Source organism: Cyanistes caeruleus, chromosome 22 (genome assembly GCF_971803275.1).
Source record: "Cyanistes caeruleus chromosome 22, bCyaCae1.hap1.1, whole genome shotgun sequence".
NCBI classification, from domain to species: domain Eukaryota; kingdom Metazoa; phylum Chordata; class Aves; order Passeriformes; family Paridae; genus Cyanistes; species Cyanistes caeruleus.
In genome coordinates, this window is record NC_141722.1 from 1,367,379 (window position 1) to 1,386,083 (window position 18,705).

Genomic DNA, 18,705 nt, shown 5'->3' on the forward strand with positions numbered 1-18,705 from the left:
CTGAGGTTTTTAAACACCAACAAACCATTCAAGCAAGAAGTCAGCAAAGGGATTGTTCAGTATGTGTTCTTTAATTCCAATTAAAAGTACATTAGAAACAGCACACAGGACCAGCAGCAGCTTCCATGACAATTCAACCCAATACTCTGCTGTCACCAGGTCATTCAGCTGTACTAGGAAAGTAGGTGATTAAATCAAGTCTTCCACTCCACACACAAGCACTCACTCACCTGCCACTTTAAATAGGATTCCAACAGAATAAAAATAGATACACCCCAGAATACAAAAAAGTTTAATTTTAAGCTGTTTTTTTTTTTTTTCTTCACTAAAGCCTTTATACAAATTGATAAAAGGGTGCACAATTTCCTAAAATTTTAGGTACATTTTAAATGAGCCTTTTTTTACTTGGTAAAAGGATCCATATTCCTGTCTTTGAACAGAATATGATGGCCAAAATTGCAAAGAAAACAATTCAGTTTAAATTTACAATTTATACATTTGTTTTTGACATGATTCCCACACTGAGTAGCAGGCCCATGGCTGCTCATGCATGTCCCATTTCCCCCAAACACAGGGCTGTGCACCCTAAGTTCTGTTCAGGAGCCTCCTTCTCCTGGAGACTGGGCTGGGGGAACAGCCCACAGCATCCAGCTGTGTGCACAAGAGTGGTCCCAACACACAGCAGGCGTTACCCTTCCTTCTCCAGGAGCTGAGAATCTTTCCTTCTCCATGGAACACCCCGGGGCAGGGACCAACAACCTATTTTGCACTATGGAGCACTTCCCACCTGTAATTTGGCTGAGCAATTGAACTCAAAACTCTGGTACTGAAACATACTGCAACAGGTAAATTTGGTGTTCTAAGGGTAAATTGTTTTGGTCAATCCAGGCTATCATGGGGTTTTTTTTTTGTTGTTCTTTTATTCTTCTATCTGATGGGTGAAGCCAAACAGCTCTGTACATTATCCATGCTGAGCTTCACAGCATGGTGCATTTAACCACATGGTGAATTTCATTCAGAGGTGAATTTAATCAGGCAATTAATTAGTACAGTTCCCTTCATACTGCCCATCCCACCCCACCCACCCACACCTTAACCAGGCTAAACACTTGGGATGAACTTCTGTAGTGTCACCACCACCACCCAGGGCAGGGAGAGCGGCCATCCCAACAAATCCAGGACAAAGGAAAAGAAAACACTGCCCAGCAAAGCGACACGGCACCTGTGTTTGCGAGTAGGAGCTACTGGAGACATCCTCAGGACAATTTATGCAAGGAAAAGCAGGGCAAATCCATCAGAAAGCCAGAAATGAGTCTTAAAGAGCTCAGGGGAGCGCCAAAGAGAATGACATCCTAGTTTGTACAAGTTGAGTATTTAGCCAAAAACCAGCTGCCTTGTTTGGGGATTTTAGGCTTTTTTTTTTTTCCTTTCCTTATGTCCATTATATATTCAGCTGTTGAATTTAAACTGATCAGGTTAATGCTGCAAATTATTCCAATTAAAGGCAATATTTTTTTGGTTTTTTTTCCTTTTAAAATTTTAGATAATTCCCTATTGCCTCTCTTTTGGCAAGTGTATTTCTCAGAATTCCAACAATCATCCCATTTTAAGGCTAAACTAAGAAATGTTAAAAGCTTCTGTAAACATTTCCTCTTCCTCCCCATAGTTGCACAATTTGAAGTCCAACTGCAATTTTGAAAATGAGGTAATTTTTGTGTACTCATATCTTGAAGAGTCCTTTTGAGAGGCTGTGCCAATCCAAACGCTGATCCAATTGTAGTGGGAGAGCTTCCACAGCAGGGCACACACCAGTTCCAGCAGCTATTTCAGTTATTTATCTTCTCAATTTCATCCAAGTCATCAGTATCCAATTTGTTTATCTTTTTGTCTGGGAAAGAAGAGAAAGAGGTCAGATTTTGTAACACAGAGCAGAGAAGGGAACGCTGCTCTCCTCAGCTGGACTCGAGTTCTGGTTTACCAGGGAATGTTCATTTAAAAATACAAATTAAAACTGTTTCATTTTATCAATCTGGGTACTCCAGTATTACCCACCCCTGGAAAATCAACTTCAAGGACTTCAAGGCAGCCAGCAAACACAGCCTTGTTGGAGTGTGAGACACAGAGTGTGAGCCCTTGTCTCTGACATCCAGGAGAACACTGAATTTCATACAACATGAAATTTATGGGCGTGTTTTCATGGTGATACATGAAAACAACTGTTAGTTAGAAAAGCTAAAAGTCTGAGTGTGTAAATTAGAGACTTTTCTTAAGTCACTGGGTGAAAAAAAGTTAAAATTTAGAGTTTAAAACAGTTTAGAAAGCAGAAGGCAAGATGGAGGATTTAGAATGTTCTCTATTTTCCTTCTTCATTTTCCTCTTCTAGAGGTTTTTAGGTAGTAGTAGGTGATTGGATAGAAAATGCCACAGTGCAGCACACAGGTGATGGGTCATTGGGTCATTAAGGAAAATAATATACATGTTTATTGTTAATTGATAAGAATAAGTATAAAGATAAAAAGGCTGCACAGTTCAGAGCCATTTTGTGCCATCAGAGCCCAGGCTGTAGTGATTTAAACCTGTGCAGAAAGTCTGGAGAGACCTGCCAAGTTTTGTGATAACATCCTAATAAACAAGAGAAACAAGATCCTAACGAGCTTTGGGGTTTTCTTTCTGACCTGGAGAACTGAGATAAACAGAACTCAGAAGAGACTGAGAAATCCACATGTGAGAAGAAGTGCATGCAGAATCAGAGAAAAAACAGATTAAAAAGTTACACAGGGTGACTTATTCTCCTGTCACAGGCAGCAGGGCACACTCCACCAAACCCTCCTGCTGTGCTCCTCTGCCACCCGTTTAAGGCTCAACAACCACCCTCAGAGCTGCTCAGCATCCAGCCAGTCAAATTCTGCAGCCACTCAAGAGTTCAGAGGCAGGAGGAAGGCTGAGGGTACGTACTGAAATGTTCCTGGATTCTGTTGAGAATGTTCATGCTGTGCTTGCTGTCCACCATGTTAATGGCCAGCCCTCGCTTGCCGAAGCGGCCGGTGCGGCCGATCCGGTGCAGGTAGGTCTCGTTGTCTGGATTCCCATCCTTATCCACAGGCAGATCAAAATTGATAACAACAGAGACCTGCTCTACATCGATCCCTGACAAAAAGAAAACATCAGGTTACAAACTTGAATCTTTTTAGAGCGGGAACAGCCTCCTCAGATTCTGAAATGCTGATTTTCTACAGTATCCTCGCAGGGAATATTGGAAATAAAAACTAATGAGCTGTTAGGGCAGAGAGTCCCACTGAAACAGCCAAAGGCACTTAAATATTTATTTCAGAGTCTCTTTCCTTCCCTGCAAAGCTCTAAAGATCACTTGTTTTTTACCAAGTACAATCCTGTCTTAACTGTTCTAGGATGTCAAATTACACCACAAATTCCTGCTGGGACAGTGAACTGAATTTCAGTATTTTTCAGTTTTCCATCCTTGAGCACATGTTCACTGCAAACCCTGAAGGTCAGCAGCACAAGGCAGGCTTGGTCATCCACAGCATGGACTTTTCCAGTTCCAGCAGCAAGAATCCAACAAGGAATCCTGTGTTTGCTCACAGGCATCCAGTGCAAGGACACCAATTTCTCCCGGCTGGAACACCTGAGGATGTGAATTCTTCCTGTGAGCTGGCCAGGGGTATGTGTTATCTTAGCAAGTGCTGCTTCCAGCCCTCCCTGTGATGCCTTTTGGGGTTACCTAAAAAGAGGCCAGACAAAACTAAGGGAATAAAAAGTGCTTGTATTTACTGAAGGGCCTCAGGTGTGTTTTGGGCAGACCAAGCCCCCCAGGGGCTGCACCCAAAACGTTCCACGGCTCACTTTGGCTTTTCACACTTGTGTGAGTTTGGTCCATTGGCACACTGGGGGTTAATCCTGCAATTCCAGCCGCAGGTAATGAAGTCATTTAGCCCAAATTTGCTGTCCCAAACTCCCTTCTGTTTCCATTTCTGGGGCTCTGAGGCAGTGAGGTGCCCTCAATTGCCGGGCCTGGAGAGGAATTTTGTCTGCCCAAACCAGGAGAGCAGCGGCTGACACCGTGTGTGGAGTTCAGAGCTCTAAAGAACCTCGGGATTACAATTCCACATGAAATATGAAAACTAAATTCCTAAAGCACCACCTGGCCCCATTCCACCGTGTCCTACCTCTGGCACAGACATTTGTGGTCACCAGCACCTTCTCCTTGCCCTCTCGGAAGCGCTCGATCACAGCAGCTCTCTGCTCCACCATCATCTCCCCGCTGAGCAAGGCCACCTGATGGCCCTCCCTGGACAGCTCTGCCGCCAGCCACCCCGCCGTCTTCCGAGTCTGCAACACACAGCCAGCCACACGTTTGGGAGAGAGATTTAATGCTGGAAAGCACCAGTAAACCTCTCTGGGGGCTCACTGGAAGCTCTGTGGCTGCTCAGTTTTTGTCTCCCTTACAAACTGTATCAGGAGGACAATACAACTCAGCCCTTGATTAATAAAGGACACGTTTTCTTTGGGCTCTGCTCCTTGGGTTTCACTCTGCTGGAGAGTGACACTACACATGTACACTGAAAACTCATGAAAATTGTCACGAAACCACAACTAGTCAGCTTGGAAAATAGCAGGGTCAGACCTGAATGCAGTTGTGAAATCCCACAGAGGCTCTGCACAGCCTTGAACTAAACAGTTTTTTGAGCTCCAATAAAAAAACCTAAAAGCAAACTGCTGCAACAGACTCCAAACATTTTCATCCTGTCTGAGCTCAGACAGGAGCTGTTCTGTGCTGTCATCACTGATTTTTCCTTGAAAATTATTATGGTGGCTTCCAGAAAATGAAAACAAAGTCTCAGTATGATTCACAGTGAGATCCCAGAGGTGTATCCTCAATTACCTGAGGGAAATGAAGTCCCAGGAACAGCTCTGTATCAGCTAGAGAAGCACAAGACTTCCCAATCCCTCATTCTGCCTTATTTCCATGCATTTTCCCACCCCACTTTTTTTGTTTTTTTCTTTTTTTTTTCAGTAGTTCAGAATTTTGGAAAAATGTGCATTACTCAGAGCTTTTCTTCAGAGGACTTCAGGGATAACAATGACCACTCAGCAATAAAAAAACCCAGTGTTGTCTCCTGGATGGACAAACCCAGAGAATCAAACCAGCCAGCGCTAATGTGACTTTTAGGATTTCACTCAAAATGGGAGCCACAGAAGCCAAAAAGGGCAATTCTGTACTCAGTTCCTTCTGGAAACCTGCCTTGGTTTCAGCACTTGCAGAGTCTGAGGGGGTCACTAGGAGTAACATTCCCTGGAAGCACTCACATGGCAGAAGATCATGGCCTGGGCAATGGTGATGGCACCGTAGATGTTACACAGAGCCCGGAACTTCTCATCTCTGTTGTTGCACAGAACATAATACTGCTTGATGGTGTCCAGGGTCTCCTCCTCACGCTTCAGTTTGATAATGTTTGGGTCAGGAACAACTTTTTGAGCAAACTTCCACACAGAATCCTCGAAAGTGGCTGAAAACAGGAGCATCTGGCAGTCCCTGGGGAGCATTCTGAAAGAGAGAGAAATAGGGAGGGTTCCCACACAACACTGTCATCTCCTGATATCCTGATGGAATTCAAAGGAGAACCATAACCCTGGAACCAGTAATTTCAGTACCTGGAAAGACTAAAACCAATCTTACCCACCCATGATCGCTCCCTCATGGGACCACAGGCATCCAGACTTACCATCTTTAAAAGGAATAAACCCTGCTCCAGGGACAGGATTTTTATTCTGTAAGGAAATGAAACTGCTTGTCATCCCCTGATATTGTGCCTCTATGTCAGTGCCTCACCCTAGAGCTAATGTATCATTTCAATCTTGTTGCAGCCCCGCTGTCCCTGTGGCACTGCTCTGTACCTCTGAATGCGGATGCTCTGGTCCTGGTGGCCCTGGGTGGCGATCATCACATCTGCCTCATCCAGCACGAACACCTTGATCTTCTTGGGGTCTATGAATTTCAGTTTGGAGCACCAGTCCAGCACGGTGCCGGGCGTGCCGATTACGATCTGCTCCGAGATCTTCTGCCCTCTCTCCACTGCCGAGACAGAAGGAAGGGCTGCTCTAGGGTGGCTGTGCAGGCAGGGAAATGCTCCATCCCTCTCTGACCCAGCTATTTCACCACCTGACTGCTCTGAGGAGCACCACTCCCTCCTCCTGTTTGTGCTGTTTCCCCTTACTCACGTTTGTTGCCTCGGACAGCGTACGCAAGTTTCAGCTCTGGGTAGAAGTTTCCCATCTGTTCAATCACTTTTCCTGTCTGAAGTGCCAGCTCGTATGTTGGGGAAAGGCACAAACACTGCAGAAACAGAAGGATAACAAATGAGGTGATCAACATCCAGGGCAACATTATCACACTTGGTTTATAAAATCCTCGTTGAAGTTTTCTTCAAGACAAACATCCAAGTGGCTGAACAGTTTCTCAATCATCCCATGAGGAATTCTGATTTAAAAAGTCCTTTTCCAGGCACTGTCTGCTCTGTTGTCACAGTTCCTTCTCTTCTACACCAAACCCACTGATCCAACCCCCTTCAGTCTGCACTATTTCTCTGATTTAAGTCCTCCCAGAAAGATTTAACTTCTCACAGAGCAATGGCATCCTGTGTGATGCACAAGAAGGACTGACAGGAACAAGCTTTGAGCAAAATCCACATCTTTTACACTGAAGGCATTTTTGATGAACTCCCAAACCTCCACGCCCTTTAAGCAATTTAAAAGAAATAACACCATGGCTCCACCAAGCCATGAATTTACATCTGAAGTCCTCCCAGCAGCTCAGGCTCTTCACTAGATGGCACTGCACCACCAGGGAACACCCCAAAACAGCCACATCCCACAAACTTTACCTGTGGATACTTGTTCCCAGGCTCAACCCTGCTGAGCATGGCCAGGACGAAGGCAGCTGTCTTGCCAGTACCGGACTGCGACTGCGCGATGAGGTTCTGCGGGCTGGGGGCACAGCAGGCACAGCTCACAGGGTGAAGCACCACGGTGGCATTTGAATCCTGTCACATTTAGCCCTGCTCTGGATCCATGGCCAACCCGACCAGCTATGCTCCATTATTATTTCCTGCCCAATGTTTCTCATGATGGAGATTTTGGAAGGAGAACTGTGGTTATCTCGTAGTGATTTCCCATTTCACACACCTTCCCCAGTGGCTCAGACATTCCCCAGAACCTCACACATTCCAGCTCAGGGTTGTGGAGAGGAAAATCAAAACCAAAGCTACTCCTACCCACCCAGGATTTCTGAGCTATTTTGGATTATTTCTTCCCAAACTAATGAGGAAAATGGCAACGACCTCCCAAACCCCACAGCACTGTATGCTCAGTACCAGCCCTAGGAAAAGGACAAATCCATCATATACTTAAATCCAGTGTCACACAGTTAATAACCACAGAAACACCGTGGCATGGGAACTCTTTCTCCATACCCTGAGAGTTTCTCCATCACCCTCCTCTCATCCAAAATTCAGGAGCAGCACACTGAACCTTTCAAATCTTTCTGTTCTGGTAGAGAGTAGGAAGGAAGCGTACGTACGGTTCAGCAAGCATCATGGGCAGGGCATTCTCTTGGATCTTAGATGGTCTGTTGAAGCCCATGGCATAGACTCCTTGCAGGAGCTGTGGTTTCCTGAAAAGGGAAATTTTTATATCATGACCTATTTAAATTCATTTAGTTTTCATATATGTACAAAAAGGTGAAAAAAACCCTCAAAAAGACATCCTAGAGCTGTCCCTACTACAATCCCACCCATGAAAGAACTGTGGTCAGCATCTGAAAGCTATAAGTGACAGCAGGAAGTTTGGACACAGGAAGCTTTATAAAAACCCCTGGATTTAATAAGTCAGCCTGCCTGTCCCAGCTTGAGGGCAAAGCCTGTGTCTAAGGCCAGCACTGCTTGTTCCAAAGCAGCTTTTCAGACAATCCAGGAACCCCAGAGCAGAAAGCATTAATCCTGTCCTTCAGGCCAATCCCATTTGCTCAGCCATGTCTAATCTTGGTGCCGAAATTATCACTCCTCGATGACTCAAACACGGGACAAAGCGTGAGGAACAGGATGAAGGGATCTTGAGATCTTTGCAAGGACTTGAGGAAGTCGTGTGGATTCTGTAATCCAGCTGAGTGATGCTGGCTCAGGTAAATGACTGATCATTAGCTCAGTTTGCTGTCACTACACTTTGTGATCCGTGGCTGCCAACCAACTCTCACACCCACAGCTGCGTGGTGACACTGCAGGCCAGCAAACTCTCATCTGCTGCTTTCTCTGAGGGAGCTTTCTACTCTCAGCAGACACTTGTGCGGACAAGGAGAACCCAGAACAACCTAAATCCATGGAATGGTGCTGGAAACTCTCAGCTGATGACCCCCAAGTGTTCTCTGGATGCTGTGAGTGCTCTCAGAAGGGCTCTCCTTTCAAAGCAGGTCTCGTGCCCGCATTTCCCACTGCACTAACTTCCTATTCAGCACAACATGCTTTTGCAAAAATCCTCTGTGACTTCCCAACCATGGCCAGAACAAAAGCTCTTTGAAAATGTAACCTTGTGCTGCTCCAAGCAAGGACAGACGAAGCCCAGCTCTGCACCAGTTGCCAAGGATACCCCGAATCATAACAAAATGAAGACTCAATTAGGCTGCCTGTCCCTGTCATTAACTCCCTGGGATTGTTTGCTTTTTGAAACACAGGAATGAATTCGTCTAACAGGCACTGCAGGACCTCAGCTTCTTTTTGTAGACATTCAAGCACGAACACTAACAAAGCAAAACATCCTGGCATTTCATGGGGAGAAGGCTCTTTAGCTCCCATTCTCCTGCAGAGCTTGTAGAGCAACAAACCTGAGATCAATGCAAGCATGACAATCCCAACAAGATGTACTCTTCAGCATATTAATGAATATACCCATCAATCATGCCTTAAATTCAGTTATCATCCCTTGAAAGCTGCATTGGTGGAGGTTTTCAGAGGAGAGGAAATCAGAAAATACTGGTCTGACCAGTACATAAATCCAGTATGCTGGAAAAGAAAAACTTTTCCCTTTGTGCTGTTCACTGTTTCAGATGGAAACCCCCACCAGGCACACAGATAAACCAACTCTCCTTGCATTTAAATAATACAAATGATACACTCACTTATTAATGACAGGTCTGCAGTAACCTGAAACACAAACTCATGTACTTTTAAGTGATATGTCCTATGCAACCAGGGAATTTTTCAGGACATGAGGAGAGGTTCCAATTATCCTATGGACTCCAAACTCCCATCTGCTCTGGCAGTTTTAGCAAAACTGTTCTCTCTCCCTGAGTTTAAGAATAAGGCTCCCCATGACAAACTAAAAAATCCAGTTATAAGGGAGCCTATTAAATATATCTGATGGCAGGATTTAACAGCTCTGGCTCATCCCAGCAGACACTTACAGGCGCAGCTCCTCAAAAGACTTGACAGAGTAGAGAGGTGATGTGGGATCCCTCTGCAGCACCTCCACCTGATTTGTGGTGTCAACCAGGTTACTGCGGATCAGCTTGTTCAGTAAGGACTGGGCAGCTCTGTCCTCTGGGAAAGGAGGTGGAAAACAGAAATCCATCAGTTACAGCTTGTTCCAGGCCTTGCTCCCACTGAAATCCTGAGCCAGGTAAAAGGGACAAAATCCCTCCAAATACTGAAATTTTTCATTGGAGTGTAATGGCTTGAAGAGCCCAAACCTCCTGGATGAGACATTGAGAGATCCCAGAGATTCCCCCATTTAATACCCAGGAAGACAAATCAAACAAGCAGTGTTCTAAGGGGGACTTTTTAACAGATCCAGATCTCTGCTTATTTAAGATTATTTCAGTTTAGCATCTACCTGGGGCAGGGTAAGGCCTCCTCAACCCCCACTCTGACACGTGGGCAGACACCTCTTAAGAGTTTAATTTTTAAGGAAACTCTGAGAATAAACGGTACTTTAAAAGATTTCAGAGCTGAATCACAAGGGCTGAGGATAAGGGAGATCTAAACGAGGTTAAACTGCTGCACTTTGGGGTTTTTTGCTACTAAATCTGTTTCCTAAAACCACCTTCTGAAAGATTTCGAGCCGTTACCCACCTCTGAACAGCCACTGCATAAACGCAACTTGTTGGTTGCTACAGCAATCCCAGCTCCAGGTTATCCAACTGCTCCTGTATCCAGTCCTGCCTTGAGGATACTGCTATCCCCTTATTTCTCTCCACTCTAATCCAGGAGTCTCCCAAGTTATAACAGGACACAATGCCTTTAAAAGTGTTATGGAGGAAGGACATGTCTTACAATTAAGTCCTTGGGGCAGGATACAAGATCAGCTGTCCTGAGACATAAGGCAGACTTACTTTAAGTATATATTAAATCAATATTATTATAATTAAATTCAATTAATTTCCTTGCCAAAGCTTTTTTCAGAAAGGCACTCACCCTTCTCCTCATCCTCCGTCTTCTCCACATTGTCATCTGCCTTGACAACGGCACCTGAATTGGAACAGTTTAGGGGGGCACAGGTGAGGTCAGGCCTCAGGGACAGCTCACACCCTGTTAAAATGAATTTAACTTTGGAAAATCCTAGGAAAAGCTACAAAACAGCTCATTTTCCTGAGGAGAACTGCCCTGCAGTGCAGAGGAAACCCAAGCATGAGCTCCAAGTGGAGTTTAGCAACCACACCCTGAGACACCAAAACATTGAGTTTGTGCTGCTGCTTAATCTCAGCTCTTCTGGAATCTCATGATTTATCAGGAATTTACTTTGGCAGCAGCGCTCTGAACCCCCACAGGCAAACATTCCACCCTTTCCAAACCCATCTGAGCAGCTGGAACTCACCATTGGCATCTGGTTTGGTTTTTTCATCCTTCAGCTGTAAAGTGCTCAGCTAGAAACGAGGAAAAACACAAAATCAGAGAAATTCAAATACAGCTCCCTATATTCTAACTGCAGCCAGGAAAACCTCAGCTTTGGATTTATCAAGTATTGCACAAACCCTGCTCAACTGGAAGGGATGAAGATACAAAAGGAACTTGATTTCAAGAGTTTTAATATGACTATTTCTAAGCAGGAGCTCTTAACAGAAATACAAGTTTTTCTAAGCTGTAACACAGGGAAGGGGTTGTTTTCTGTGCTGCAGCCTGCACTCCCTAATAGCTCTGCTGCTGGAAAACGGGACAAAAATCAGCATTCCAGGATGGAAACAGGATCCATGCACTGTCCTGGCTGGCACAAGAACAAGATTCTGTTTCACCACCTGAGATGTGCAGGAAGAGCAACCCTCAGGGTCTTCCCCACATCCTCAGCTCAGTGAGTGTTCTCTGCTCAAGAACAGAAAAAAAACAGAAAACAATTTTTTTCTGAGGTATGAAGTTACACCTTTTCATTAAAAAATATATGAAAGAAAGAGGGATTTTTTTGGATGCTGGAAGACAGAGCCGAGGCTGAAGCAGTGCAGTGTCTGGATGGAGGGTGAGTGGGACACCAGGGACGTCTTTGCCCTTTGGATGCGCAAAAAATGGATGAAGGAGAAAAAAAAAAATTAAAATAACGGTAAATAAATAAGTAAGTAAATATATAAATAAAATTAGGGGTTTTTCTTATAAAGGGACAATCAGATTCCCCGGGCCCTCCCTGCCCCCACGGTAGAAAATGAGGAGAAAAAGGCTTTCTGCCATCGCTGTTTTCTGTCAGGATGAGGCGGAGGCCGCGCGGCCCGAGGGACCCCGCACAGCTGGGCCGGGCTGGGCCGGGCCGGGCCCTCCCGAGCCCCCGCGGGCCCCGGGGCGCACTCACCGACTCGGCCGCCGCCTCCTGCTCGTCCACGGCCAGGGCCCACGAGTCGGTGGCCATGGCCGGCCCGGGGTGGCCGCAGCAGCCGCGATGGCGCCGGGCGGGAGCGGCGCCTGCGCGCCCGCGGCACCGCCCCGGCACCGCCCGGCCCCCGCGCACCGCGGCCGCGCACGGGCGTTCCGGGGGCAGCGCGTTCCGGGGGTGGCGGGGACAGGGCATGGGGGTGAGGTGTACTGTGGGGCTGTGAGCTCTGTGTGTGGGGCTGTGAGCTCTGTGGGGCTGTGAGCCTTGTGCTCTGTGGGGCTGTGAGCTCTGTGTGGGGCTGTGAGCTCTATGGGGCTGTGAGCTCTATGGGGCTGTGAGCTCTGTGGGGCTGTGAGCTCTGTGTGTGGGGCTGTGAGCTCTATGGGGCTGTGAGCTCTGTGTGTGGGGCTGTGAGCCCTGTGTGGGGCTGTGAGCTCTGTGGGGCTGTGAACTCTATGGGGCTGTGAGCTCTGTGGGGCTGTGAGCTCTGTGTGGGGCTGTGAGCTCTGTGGGGCTGTGAGCTCTGTGTGTGGGGCTGTGAGCTCTGTGTGTGGGGCTGTGAGCTCTATGGGGCTGTGAGCTCTGTGTGTGGGGCTGTGAGCTCTGTGTGTGGGGCTGTGAGCTCTGTGGGGCTGTGAGCTCTGTGTGTGGGGCTGTGAGCTCTATGGGGCTGTGAGCTCTGTGTGTGGGGCTGTGAGCTCTGTGTGTGGGGCTGTGAGCTCTGTGTGGGGCTGTGAGCTCTGTGGGGCTGTGAGCTCTGTGGGGCTGTGAGCTCTGTGGGGCTGTGAGCTCTGTGTGTGGGGCTGTGAGCTCTGTGTGTGGGGCTGTGAGCTCTGTGTGGGGCTGTGAGCTCTGTGGGGCTGTGAGCTCTGTGGGGCTGTGAGCTCTGTGTGTGGGGCTGTGAGCTCTGTGTGTGGGGCTGTGAGTTCTGTGGGGCTGTGAGCTCTGTGGGGCTGTGAGCTCTGTGTGTGGGGCTGTGAGCTCTGTGTGTGGGGCTGTGAGCTCTGTGTGGGGCTGTGAGCTCTATGGGGCTGTGAGCTCTGTGGGGCTGTGAGCTCTATGGGGCTGTGAGCTCTGTGGGGCTGTGAGCTCTGTGTGTGGGGCTGTGAGCTCTATGGGGCTGTGAGCTCTGTGGGGCTGTGAGCTCTATGGGGCTGTGAGCTCTGTGTGTGGGGCTGTGAGCTCTGTGTGGGGCTGTGAGCTCTATGGGGCTGTGAGCTCTGTGTGTGGGGCTGTGAGCTCTGTGGGGCTGTGAGCCCTGTGTGGGGCTGTGAGCTCTGTGTGTGGGGCTGTGAGCTCTGTGGGGCTGTGAGCCCTGTGTGGGGCTGTGAGCTCTATGGGGCTGTGAGCCCTGTGTGGGGCTGTGAGCTCTGTGGGGCTGTGAACTCTATGGGGCTGTGAGCTCTGTGTGTGGGGCTGTGAGCTCTGTGGGGCTGGGCACTCAGATCAGTACGTTGAGGGGGCCGGCAGTGAGGGGCCTGGTGCCCTGAACGCTGTGGGGCTGAGATCAGAACCCCGGTGTGATCTGGGCTGAGATACAGCCGGTATCGCACATGATGTGGGGCTCAGTCCCCTGTGTGACACGACCAGGTCCCCATGTGGTGTGGGGCTGGGGCTGTGCCTCCTGTCCCGTTTGGGGCTGGGGGTCAGACCCTGCTGTGCCATCTGCTGTGGGGCTGGAGCTTCTGTTTCCCATCCTTTGGCAGCCAGGGCCGGGGGAAAATCCTGCAGACATTGTGACATTTGCAAGGGAACCGCAGCTCCGTCCCTGGAACAGGGATGGAGGTGAAAACAAAGTACTGGGATGAGTCATGGAGGTGTAGGACTGACAGGAGCTGCAGGAATCATTTCCGTCCTGTCTCCTGCTGTAGGACAGGAGCTGGCTTAGACCCGATATCAAACCTGTTCTTTAAAGGTCCTGGAATAAAGAGGAGTAAAAGGAAAAGTAGAAATGAAAGAAGTGTGGGAAGAGCCTGTGAGATTTCCTCGCTGGGCTGCTGTTCCCTTCCTTGAGCCATGTTTGACAGAGCAGCTCTCAAGAAGGGTCTGAATTTGTGTTTTTACCAGTAAAATGGCCAAGCCTGCAGGAATCAGCCATAATTTCCCAAACTCAGGATTATTTCCCTGACTCAATATTCCCCCTCCCCATTAATGGAGACACTTCATTTGTTCCCACAGCCTAAAACCTCCATCTGAGCTTATTTCTTTCTGTGCTGAGAAATCTCATCCCAGGCAGGGCTGGACCCTTCACTATTGCTCTTCACACCAACTGTGGCAGTTCCTTCCTTAAAAGTAAACCCCATCATTATCAAATAATTGTCAAATAATAAAATATTATCATCTGATGCTTTTCCATCTAATTCAGTTTTCTGCTTGGACATGGTAGCCCTTTGCCCCTCAATTTATCAGGATCCCTCCCCAGCCCCACATGTGAATTTTGGGGTCTGGCAGCTTTATTTGTGGAGGTGATGTCACAGCATTTTTTGCCATGGCAACAGGAGGATGCTGAACACAGGAGCTGAACAAGGAGATTTTCAATGGGAACTCAAAGGCAAGTCTGAGACATTCATTAGTTAATTAGGGTAAAAATAAAGATAAATGTGGGAAATCCCAGAGGCTGACGGGCTCATGCTTCCAATTTAATATTTTCTTGCAGACACACCTCCCATAAACACATTTAATTGGGATTAGTCCCATTGTAGAGAGGAGGCATTGAGAAGAAAACTGTGATCAGGAAACACTGGCTGGGGGCAGATCTTTCCAACACCTCCTTTTTCCTCCTTGACCTTGGCTGCAATAATTCCTTGGGGTTTTCAGGGCTGTGCAGCCTGCCAGTGAGGTGTGACTGTGGTGGGTGTTTCTGTGTTCTGTCCATGAGGAAGGACTTTTCTCCTCAATCTCTGGAGCAGGGATGGGCTCCTGGAGGTGTAGGTTTCCTGTAGGTTCAATGCAAGGTCCTTGATTCTGCTGGAGACTCTGCTGTCATGTAATTTCATATTTATTCATTTAAATGTGAGATAAATATCCAGATTACTTTAAATAAATGCATAATTCCCCTCACCAGCAGACTTTGTGCTGGAATGAGAGATCTCACAATGGTGGATGGTGGAATTTCATTGGAATTACCTCTGGTCCTTACACACCAAACAGGTCAGAGTCTTCCTTGCCCACACACAAACTGCTGCAAGGAGGAAGAAGAGGAAGAAGAAAAGGAGGAGGAAGAGGAGAAAGAGGAGGAGGAGGAAGTCCCTGCCCTGTGTCATCACTTTTTAATTATCACAGTCTCCCCACACAAGATTATTTGTTTCTTCAGAGCATTCCAGGCTGAGGAAAATGACATTTACATACAGAGCACACATGGAGGTCATGGGAAGTTCTCGTTGCTGTCCATCCAGCAGGAGATTTGGTTTAATACTGGGGTTTTTTTCTGTTTTGTTTGGGTTTTTTCCCCCAGTTTTGAGCCTGCCTGAATCTCCCAGCACAAGAACACGGCTCTTGCACACTTGAGTGAGCTGGATAATGAGCCTGGAAAGCCTGTCCTGTGCTTGGCCAGTCCCAGAACCCACCCAGGCATGAACCACGACTGGAAATACTCCTCTGTGCTGCTTAGAGATGCTGCTGTTACCTGGCCCCTGGTGGGTAAAGCCACATGCTGAGAGATGGCACTTAGGTGACCTCAAATGCTACTTTTAGCTTGTCCCCTCCCCAGTTTAATCTCATTTATACCCATCCCATTCCCCTCTGCTGCTCCCTGGGAGGGGCAGGCCCTCATTGATGGTGGGGTGTCCTGGGCAAAGCCAACCTGGAGAAGATGAAGAGGAACAAACCCCTGTGAGCTGTTCTGGGCAGCACTTTTGACCACATCATTGATGCCTGTGGTGATGCAGCTTCAGCATCAGCACTAAATATTAATTCCCCCCAAAACAACTCCATGTGTGTCCTCCTGTGCTCTCACACTTGCATCATCCACCATGTCAGATGCTGCTTTGTCTAATAAACAAATACCCCACTGCTGCTTTGTTGGTTTGAATCCCAGGATTTCTCCTGACATATGTTATTTTCTTCCTAGAAACCACGAGCCGTGGTAAACAAACATTTACAGGCACTGGGAACACGGGACATGGGTTTTTCCATGGCTGACTTATTTGTCTGGCAAAAATCATAAATTCTGGAGGTTCAGGGCTGAAGTCAGCTGTAAGAGCTGGGTTTAGGGAAAAATAAACTTGAACAGGCGTTTGTTTGTGGATTTTCTTGCTATTTCCTGTAAACCACATTGTTCTTGGGGAGCAAGATGGGTCATTAGGGATGCCATGTCTGGTCACCCCCATCCTGTGACATGAATGTGTCCTTGGAGGCCAGGGGGAGAAAGAGGAGCTTTACCCTCAGTGTGCTCTGAGCCAGGCTCGGTGCTCTGAGAAATGTCCAAGTCTGTGCTCCTCCAGCTGCCTCAGTTTCCCCTTTCTACAAGTTGTTTTTCCTGGGTTTAAGTGTAATTTGCTCAAAATCCTGGTGGGATATCCCTCATTGCTCCTGTGGGGAGGGTCCTTCTAGACCCCCATGGATGGGCTTGAGGGGCTTTGGGCATGAGCTGAGATGGGAATGGGGGCAACAGCAAGGGTGGAAGAGAGATCCAGCCTAGGGCTGCAGAGGAGGCCAGTGAGAGGTGATGCACCCTGATTTTGGGGGGCTTTAGTGTGCTTTCCTTCCTTTGAAAGAGGAAGAGGATGACAAAGGTGAATGCGGTGGGTTCTTCCCCTCCCAGCAGCTGCTGCGGAAAATCCCGGGGAGACAAATCGTGGGGATGGCTAAGGGGAGTTCGCAGCTTCTTTTTTTCCAGCAGCCTGCCCAGGTCGGGGGCATCTCCTCCGCCCCTCGCCCTTTCCATCCCCTGCAGCCCCCGGGCTCAGGAGGGGAGCGAGGGGAGGGAGAACCGCCAGGGTGTTCGGGGGCATTGTCATGGTTACCTCCCTGGCAAAACAAATGGCTCCACTGGGTGATGATGATGATGGTGATGGTGATGGTCACCCAGACAGCTCCGGACACTCTGAGTCAGCGGTGGGGGGCGATAGACCCACCCTGGGGATCCAGAAGCCCCCCATCCCAGGGGAGCCAGACACCCCGCCGGCTCCGGGCAGAGCCTCCCCGCCGGAGCACATGTTGCTGCAGCCCGTTCGGTAAGAGCCTTCCTCGCCCCCCCGGGACCCCCAGGACTCGCCGGGTTCCCCCAGCCCCACTGCTCGGTGGGGAGGGTCCGGGGGGGTGAAGGTTGCTGAGGTGGCTGGTGGTGCAGCGCTCCCCCACCCCAAGCCCCGGCGCTTGCTCCTCTCCCTCTCTCCCTCCCTTTCCCCTCTCTCCTCATCTCCCTCTCTCCCTGTCTTCCAGAGACAGCGCTCCGCAGCCGTGCCTGTCGCCTTCGGGATCCCTCCTGCCCCTCCTGCCCTCCCCAGCCCAGCCGCAGAGGGGCTGGAAGAGTGGGTGAAGTTGCTCCAACCCCCCCATCCCCTTCTTCCTTCTCCTCCTCCTCCTCTCTCCCAGGAAAGGTAAGAGAAGCAGTGGCTACTCTCCAGTTGCTCCTGCACCTTTTTAGCTCCGCAGGGGTGGGTGTGAGGGGTGTGTGTGTGTGTGTGTCACTTCCCAAGGCTGTGCACCATCCCAGCACAAAGCAGCTCACTGAAGAGATCCCTGTCATAATATTTGTGCAGGCACAAGCCCACACTTTGCAAGCTGCTGCTTCCCAGCCTTGCTTTTTCCCAGCTGGATGGTGAGTCCCAGAACATCCCATCCCTCCCCAAAAATTGTACAGACATTAGCAGTGACTGTGTCCGTCTCTGTGCAGGCAGAGGACAGGGATGGACGGGGGGATGATGCCGGGGGTGACAGGGTCTTGCTGTCCTGGGCAGCCAAGTGGGATAACCTGTCTGTGGACACAGTGTCTGGGGAAGGAGGAGTGACCTTGGCAGGGTGAGGGGGGCTGATCCCCCCAGTAAAGGGTCAAAACACTGAGATCTGGCTGGAATCCACCACACTGGCTGGGGCAGGGCAGGGGTGGATGGAGAAGGGCTGTGCTGCTCCTGGGGGCCCTGTGTGTCTCCTTGGATGTGGGTGCACCCCCAGCAGGAATCAGGCTGCCTGGTGGGTTTAGACCCTGTCTGGGCCAACATCCCCCCTCTGGCTCTGCCCAGGGATCATCCCCCAGCTCTGAGCCCAGAGAGCTGGGGGTTAACTAAACCCCTGTGTCAGAAACGTGTGATTAACAGCTCTAGGAAAGGGCTTGGGACATAAACCCAGGTCTGTGAGACCTAACTCTGGGGCCAGGCTGATGGTCCAAGACACCTGCCAGGGTTATGGCTGGCAGTCCCCAAAATCTGTCCCTACCAGGGCTGTCAACTGTGTCCCATCCTGGCACTGCATCACCTCGGGAGGGGGGACCTGGTTGCTTCCACTGGGCTCTGGCAGGAGCAGCTGCTTCCCAACCTTTCCCCAATTTCCATATCTGAGGCCTCAGGGTGCCCTTGGGGCCAGCAAGCCTTGTCACTGGGGTGTCACCCTCTGGGGGCCTGCAGTGGCTGTTCTCCTCCCTGGTTTTCTCCAAGTGGGATATTCTGTGTGCAGTTCGAGGCTGGAGATGGGAGAACAGCTCCTGTAGCTTTTCCTGAGAGTATCTCACAGCTCTGCCATGGTGGATCCATGGCTTTTCCAGACAGGACAGTGCTATGGGTGCTCTTTCAAACCTCATCTCCTCCTGTGGCTTCCTACAGATATTTTGGGGGGTGATCCCAGTTTCCTGGCCAGGTTTGAGCTTTGTGCTTTGGGAGAAAGCAGCTGGAGGACTCCTGCATGTCTTAGTCA

The 18,705-nt window shown here is 49.1% G+C and overlaps 2 protein-coding genes and 1 long non-coding RNA gene across 6 annotated transcripts in view; 2 read left to right on the top strand and 1 right to left on the bottom strand.

Moving 5' to 3' along the window:
- Positions 1-52: 52 nt before the first annotated feature.
- On the bottom strand, positions 53-11,979 carry LOC111938508 (ATP-dependent RNA helicase DDX19B). 3 transcript variants are annotated; one of them, XM_086860665.1, is made up of 12 exons: positions 11,836-11,979; positions 10,879-10,927; positions 10,479-10,532; positions 9,470-9,605; positions 7,595-7,687; positions 6,900-7,002; positions 6,238-6,352; positions 5,914-6,091; positions 5,326-5,563; positions 4,185-4,347; positions 2,956-3,147; positions 53-1,888 (listed from the first exon to the last, which is right to left on the bottom strand). In XM_086860665.1, exons 1-12 carry the CDS (start codon positions 11,890-11,892, stop codon positions 1,827-1,829), a joined length of 1,440 nt encoding a protein of 479 aa, XP_086716791.1. In that variant the 5' UTR covers positions 11,893-11,979; the 3' UTR covers positions 53-1,826. The 3 variants fall into 3 exon arrangements, with proteins under 3 accessions (XP_086716791.1, XP_086716790.1, XP_023796020.1); XM_086860664.1 differs by having other exon boundaries at positions 10,479-10,592; XM_023940252.2 differs by lacking the exons at positions 10,479-10,532; positions 10,879-10,927; positions 11,836-11,979 and adding an exon at positions 10,137-10,302.
- LOC147649519 (uncharacterized) lies at positions 11,972-15,891 on the top strand. The gene is made up of 2 exons (XR_015278748.1): positions 11,972-14,407; positions 15,007-15,891. It is a non-coding gene; the product is annotated as an uncharacterized LOC147649519 (long non-coding RNA).
- A 934-nt stretch (positions 15,892-16,825) lies between these two features.
- Positions 16,826-18,705, top strand: part of VWA5B1 (von Willebrand factor A domain containing 5B1) — a 29,421-nt gene continuing 27,541 nt past the window's right edge. For both annotated transcript variants that reach the window (XR_015278749.1, XM_086860670.1), the window contains exons 1-2: positions 16,826-17,030; positions 17,239-17,396. The gene's annotated coding sequence lies outside the window, so the exon portion shown is untranslated. The remainder of the gene's footprint in view (positions 17,031-17,238; positions 17,397-18,705) is intronic.